This window comes from Alligator sinensis, unplaced genomic scaffold (assembly GCF_000455745.1).
Source record: "Alligator sinensis unplaced genomic scaffold, ASM45574v1 scaffold210_2, whole genome shotgun sequence".
In the NCBI taxonomy this organism is placed as follows: Eukaryota; Metazoa; Chordata; order Crocodylia; family Alligatoridae; genus Alligator; species Alligator sinensis.
In genome coordinates, this window is record NW_005841946.1 from 2,691,059 (window position 1) to 2,697,685 (window position 6,627).

At 40.7% G+C, this 6,627-nt stretch overlaps 1 protein-coding gene across 1 annotated transcript in view; it reads right to left on the bottom strand.

The window, feature by feature from the left end:
- INTS14 (integrator complex subunit 14) overlaps positions 1-6,627 on the bottom strand; it is a 17,668-nt gene that overhangs the window by 8,978 nt on the left and 2,063 nt on the right. The window contains exons 2-5 of the mRNA XM_006020085.3: positions 6,598-6,627; positions 4,522-4,677; positions 2,047-2,165; positions 1,438-1,580 (exon numbers count right to left, since the gene is read on the bottom strand). The exon at positions 6,598-6,627 is cut by the window's right edge and continues 96 nt beyond it. Coding sequence (XP_006020147.1) covers positions 1,438-1,580; positions 2,047-2,165; positions 4,522-4,677; positions 6,598-6,627 — 448 coding nt within the window. The remainder of the gene's footprint in view (positions 1-1,437; positions 1,581-2,046; positions 2,166-4,521; positions 4,678-6,597) is intronic.

The window sequence follows — 6,627 nt, forward strand, 5'->3', positions numbered from 1 at the left end:
GGGAGATTGGGGAAGGGAAATGACCGCCTGGAACAATCTGCCATTACTGCCAAACAGTAAGGAATAAAGTCAAAAGCACCAGGGCAAGTGCACAATATGGACGAGCTGGAGGTTACTTTGCTGAGGCAACCTTGCATTCTCTATCTACGCCATAGGTGCAAACACTGCAGTATATGCTCTCTTTGTCATGCGCTTGCTGATTTGTGGGTTGTGCGCAATTATCAGTGTCCCCTGTGGTTGGGTGTCATTCACCATCTGTGAACAATGACTCTGCCCTTCCTCATTGTTTTTAGAGAGAATTTAGGAGGGGCAAGCAGTGCCAGATTGACAGGGCTAGAGAAAGAAGATCTAGGCAATGGCAGTGAAAGCTTTCTCCAGGCTGCCCTGCCAATCTTCTCAATCCCAGCCTCTCAAGAACAGCTCAGTCTCTGCTGGCTTCTCTACAGAGCCTGCTCCTTTGTTCCAAGGGACAATAAGGTTTTGATGCAAGCTTTCTTATATGACCTGCATTGCCACCACCAGCTCATTTGCCTTTGAGCAACCTTCAGAGGATAATGGTTTCTAGTCACCACCAGGCTGCCCTGATTTCAAATCGCCCAGCTGTGAAAGTCTCCATATCTGCTTGTCAGACTCCTAAAACCAGCCAGTCTCCATTTAAGAGGTTCAGACTAGAACTTGTAACCTAGGGACAAAGGAGACTTTAAGAATCCTTTGCCCCCTCCCACTGTATACGGACAATTAGACTCTCCACACTGCTGTATGCTCTAGCCCAGTGGTCCTCAACCTTTTTTGTATCAGGACCCATTTGTAAACATTGATGTCCAGTCTCAACCTGGTGCCCCTCACTCCTGACTCACTGCCCCCCACCCTCCAGTGTGTGGGGCAGGGAGTAGGTATGTGTGGGGTATGGCAGGACCCAAGCAGCCCCTTGAAGGCTGGGACTCTGAAAGCTTGCAATGGAAAGCCCATGGTTTCCCCACGTTTTTCTCCTTTAAAGGAGAATCTATTTTTAGTTTGTTGATCCATTTTTAAAGTTTGTTCACCACCCTTTCATATATTCTTGTGACCCACTTTCGGGTGGCAACCTACAGGTTGAGAAATGCTGCTCTAGCCCAACATGTCCCTTCTACCCTCTACATCATACTTTCAGAGAAATCCCTGGAGGTCAGTCTGCAGCTGTCCGCCTGCCCCTGCACCAGGGAAATTTTCACCTTGGGTGAAACAAAGCTTTTAGAAACCCTCTATATCACTCCAGCCCCGTACAGGAGTCTGAAAAGGGTGAGCACAACTGCAGTGTTACTGGTGACTACATGCCACTCCTTGCGGGGCAGAGAGTGAGGAGGGAACGCGCACTATGCAAGGTGGGGGATGCTAGAAGAGAAATAAAAATTAAAACTAAAGTAAGTTTAAATCAAAAACAAAACAAACATTTGTTACCTGTATTTATTGCTTTGGGGATAGGATCTATTTCCTCATCTATAATGAAAGGTTCTGGTCTGGGAAATACTTGCACATCAGATGTTAAGTGGCCACATTTGAGAACAGCGTGGAATGGTGTATAAGCCAGGTCTATTAGTTTTCTAGAACATGATCGTTTATTATTAGGGAAAAAGTAACACAAATCAGTTGAAAATAAATTATTTAAGCTTGTTTAAAGTGCACTAGCTGAGCTCCCAAATCTTTTATAAAATCTGAAGTTAACTTGATAGTTATAGCATTTCCCAGTGATGAAATGCTACAGTACATTATGAATTTTATGGCATTAATGCTGGTTCTTGAAAAGGTTCCAGGCAAATTTGCATCCCAAGTTGTCAAATTAAAGGAAAATATCTGTAAATATGGACACTGCTGTTTTTTAATTACAGAGTACACAAAATAAATACCAGCCATAACCCAAGAAGGACAAGGTAAATCAATAATACAGTCAAAACGATGTTGGAAAGAAAAAACCTCTGAGTTCAAATATCACAAATTATCAGTTATCTTGCATTAGGATTTTCTTTACAGGTGTAAATTAAGAACCATATGAGTTACAAGCCTACTAACCCAAACATGGACTGTACATTCTTCAAGCAAAGAGGTCCATCAATGGTAAAAATCTGTCCCTCCCCATTGTTCAAATCTATGAGTCGTTCCAGACAATCGAGAGAATCCGAGCTCTGGAGCTGCAAAGAAAAAGAAAAGATATCCATATAGCACAAGAACAGAACAAATGTGTTATTACACAGATTTTAAGATTCTCTCTGCCAATAAGAGTAAGGTCTGTGTGAATGGAAAATTATCTAATTAATTTTTAAAGAAGCCAAAGAGTTTGCTCCTGCAAGAAATTTACTCCTAATGTAACTTTTATTATTAGCCAGAATATGGCCCTTATACTGCAGCTGGTAAATCATAGTTTCCAAAGCCTTTTCAAAAGCTCCAGTACTCACAAGAACACTTAGGTTTCAAGAGTACTGAAGTACCTTTAATAACATAAACAGCGTATTTCTAGAGTGCCTTTCCTCAAAGGATTACTTTGAGAGTAAGGTCCTTGGAGTAGAGGCTATTTTTCTGCTATGTGCTTGTATAGTGCTTGGCGCAGCATAGCCATTATCTCTGGCTGGATCCCCCAGGCACCACTGCAATAGAAATAATCTCACAGCACTTTACCAATAATGGCAAGGCACTGCAAATAGCACTCTCTCCATCAGGAGCTGTGTGTCTGAGAAATGAAGGGTGAAATCCCAGTTTCAGAGAAGCCAGTGACAAAACTCCTATTAGCCAAGTAATTACCTACAATGCAACAGTGATGAAGTGCAGGCCACAGCCCAGTTTTCCTCACTAGGCCCTATCCCAGGGGTGAGCAAAATGTGGCCCGGGGGCCGGATGTGGCCTGCCAGGCCATTCTATCCAGCCTGCGGGGCCCTTAAAAAATTTAGAAAAGCAATATTAATCTGCCCTGGGCTACCTGTCATGCGGCCCTTGATGGCTTGCCAAAACTCAGTAAGCGGCTCTCCGCCCAAAATAATTGCTTGCCCCTGCCCTATCCACTAACCACAAACTGTATCCTGCCTTCCTCAATGTGCAGTTTTAGACCACCTTAACTGCAGTCAGGCAGAGTTTACATTTCTTAATTAGGAATGGGCTGGATGCAGATATTTTACCATTGGAAAAGAACAGAGCCTCACAATACGTCTGTACGTTAACTCTTCCTAATGGTTCTTGCCAGTGAGAGGTAGACAGTTGAGGAGAAGCCTAAATCCAAATGGCTGGACCTTAGGCCAGTCAATTTTTTTTTAATAAAGAGGTTTTCATTTGAAGATGAAAAATCTGTTGGCCTTTCCTAAATTCTTCATTCTCAATTCAGAAAATGAAAATTTAACACATGAACATTTTTCACAGCCACTATGTTAGTGATTTTGATGCATTCAATGACAAATTTATTTCAAACTTTTAAAATTAAAAATGGGGCCATTTCCAACTCTGCTTAAAGGACACCAGCAAAACTTCTCATCAAGATTCTCCTTTCTGTATCTTTTGACCAGCTCTAGCTAAGATTAAGTTAACTGGACTTCAGCACAAACCATGCATGTCTTATGTTTAGTGCAACATTGGATTGGATGCAACCTAGAAATATATTCATAGCTGTATTTTATTAGTGACTATAATGGCTTCCCGATTTTTTAGAATAATATAATTTTAAGAGAGGGCTAGCAAAACATTATTCTCTTCCCATGGGAGGTTCTCAGAGATTGCTTGTGAGAGTGACTGCACATCCTATTAATAAAAGATCACCTTAAGAAGATTTTTCAATTTATTCTAAAATGTTAATAACACTTTATCAGCTTGATCAAGAAAATCATCCTTGACAAAGATCTCCAACCTGCAATATAAGCAGCACACCTGCATAAAAGGAAAATCCTTCTATTCATGGCATTTCTGGCGTGCCCATTATGGAAAAATATAAGTGACAAACAAAAAAACATTTTTATTACTAAATAACCCTAAGATTTTCAAAAGTGGAGCTCAGATTTTTGGAGGTGCCCAAGAGTGATATGGTCAAACTCTCATGAAAACCAACACAGATTAGGAATCTTTTTTTCAGAATGCCAACCCAGGAGCTGAAAGTCTACATTTACATTTGCAAATAAACAACTCATTTTTCCGAAATGCTGGGCATCCAGTAGTCCACTTGAAAAATGAGCCATTTACTGAAGACAGGATATGGATTTTGGAGACTAATTTTAGGACCTTATTTTTCAACATCTCAGCCTCACCTAGCACAGAAAGTTGTACCCACAGAAATCCTGAAATAAAGAGGATAATTCCCTAGAACAAAACTGCCAAGAATCATCAGAGTCTGGAACCTCATGTTTTTTAATCTAAAGGTAGTCATAAAATTAAGTAGCAAACACTGCAGTTAAATGTGACCAAATTATCACCCAAACCAAGCACTATAGAACTAGGACGTTAGAAAGTGACTGAGAACATGTAAGGAACTATTATCCCCAACACTGAAAAATAATTTGTGAAAAGAGTCACCTCTTCCAGATTAGCCATGCACATGACGTACAACTTGGAGGGGAAGGGGAAAGGCAGAGGAAATCGGTTGCTTTCACTTCGTTGGTTATGAGTAGCTAAGGAGTGCCGCAGAGAGCCTCTGCCAATCCCTAGGCAGCCATCAGTTACTAGGACAACCTAGTGTGAAATAAAAGGATATATCAGCAATTTCAACTCAACATGCCTTCATCTATAGACAGGCATCAACATGGCAAACACTTATACCTGTACTTAACTTCACTCAAGCCAGTTGTCCCATTGGGACCACCCAGCTCAACCATGAAAATCCTTACTCATGCAAGCAGTCCCTATTTACATGGACTAGGTAGATAAGGATTACTGTTATAAAGTCTGCAGAGTTAGGCACTTGTATTACAAGTACATTACATAATGCATTTAACCACTACAAATTAAATGCTCTACATAATAAATAGTTGTATGTACCTTCTAAAGTTTTAATTAAGCAAATAGGATAGGATGCATTTTTATAAGTATCATATGCTGCTACCAATAAACATAGACTGATTAGTAAAATTACATTTTTGAGTCTTACAAAGCTCTGCATCCTTTCAGCATAGAGACTACCTTCTCATAAGGCCACGCAACTGCTGTGGACTCAAAACCCTCAGACAAAAGATGCTAGGGACATGCAATCTGTTATCATTGTATAAAGAAAAGGGCCAACCTAATTTCCACAGGTATCAATTGGGGCCACACCAAGGAAAGAGCTGTAAGGTACATTAGACCCTCCATACATTGCTAACAATTATAGGCTCGCATACTAGTCTGTTCAGATCTTTCAGCAGCAGTGATAGGTACTCATGATAAGATTTTCCATTGAAACGAAGCCCAAAGTTGGCTGTAAAAATTCCCTACGAGTTACCTAAAATAATTGGATTGTGTGTACCCCAGTGAAATGTAGCCATTTCTATGCTAGAATATGGCTGCTGTCTGACCTCTGTACACCAACTCTGCACAACAGGTTAGATCAAGAAGTAAGGAACACCAAACCCAGGTGAAATTAAATATTTATTCTTTATATCCAGATGTATAATCCAGATTTTTAGCAGATGGAAAGAGAACACACAGTTCACAATGCTCTTCTTTTCAACAGCCCATTCTGCCACTTGCATCATCTCTGTGGTGCTTTTGTTTGCTGCAGAGCTTGCCAAGAAGATGCTTTACTATGAAAAGATTTTGCACAGTACATTTTTCATTGCTTTGCAATCAGTCACCTGATAGGCCAGCACAGTGGTGCCTCATATAAGAGATCAAGTTGCTAAGAATCTGATCTGCGTTTGATTGTTTTACACCCTTCTAATTCTTAGCTTTAGATGTCTGCTTTTTCAAGGTGCCTTTATAATGGTGAGATTATGAGAGGTTCTATCTAGACAATGAACCTCCTCAGATTTTTCATTCTTTCTTTGAAGAATGCATAAGAGATGTTCCTCAGTCCACTGAGCTGCAAAATTAGTTAATTTAAATCATAACTCAAACAGCCACAGGCTATTAGTGTCTTGGAAAAAATGAGGGCTAAATTCAGACTTTTCCCTTCAAAGGAACACAGCTGAAAGCTTTAATGGCTGAGTGAATGTTCTTTGAATTCTTCAATCTGATCAGGGCAGATGTAAGCAGCTCATTTGGTTTGGGGTTCGAGGACAAACCTGCTCAACAGCAACCCTTACCCTTGCTTGGCCCTGATCCTCACAGTGAATACTGGGAGAGGCCAGTTGTATATGACCATGTCTCCTACCTAGCTGACTATGGCTCCTTGGGAATAATAGCCAGGAACATAAAACAAGCTTCCCCAAAGTGCTCAAGGATCACCACTTTGTACCATGCAAATCTGTACTGAAGAGGGTTTCCCAATACTGTTCTTTCAACCACTATCTGGGTAGAAGTCAGTCCCAAATTGGCTGCTACGCACTTTACTGAAGGGCTGAAGTCTTCCATTGCAATAATGGCTATATACATTCATTTTTCAATATGCAGTTTACAGCACTCCAGAACTACTTGGATTGTTCTTAGAATCCAACAAACTCAGCCACCAACCATTACCTGGCAGGGAATTGCTGCACCCCATTCCTG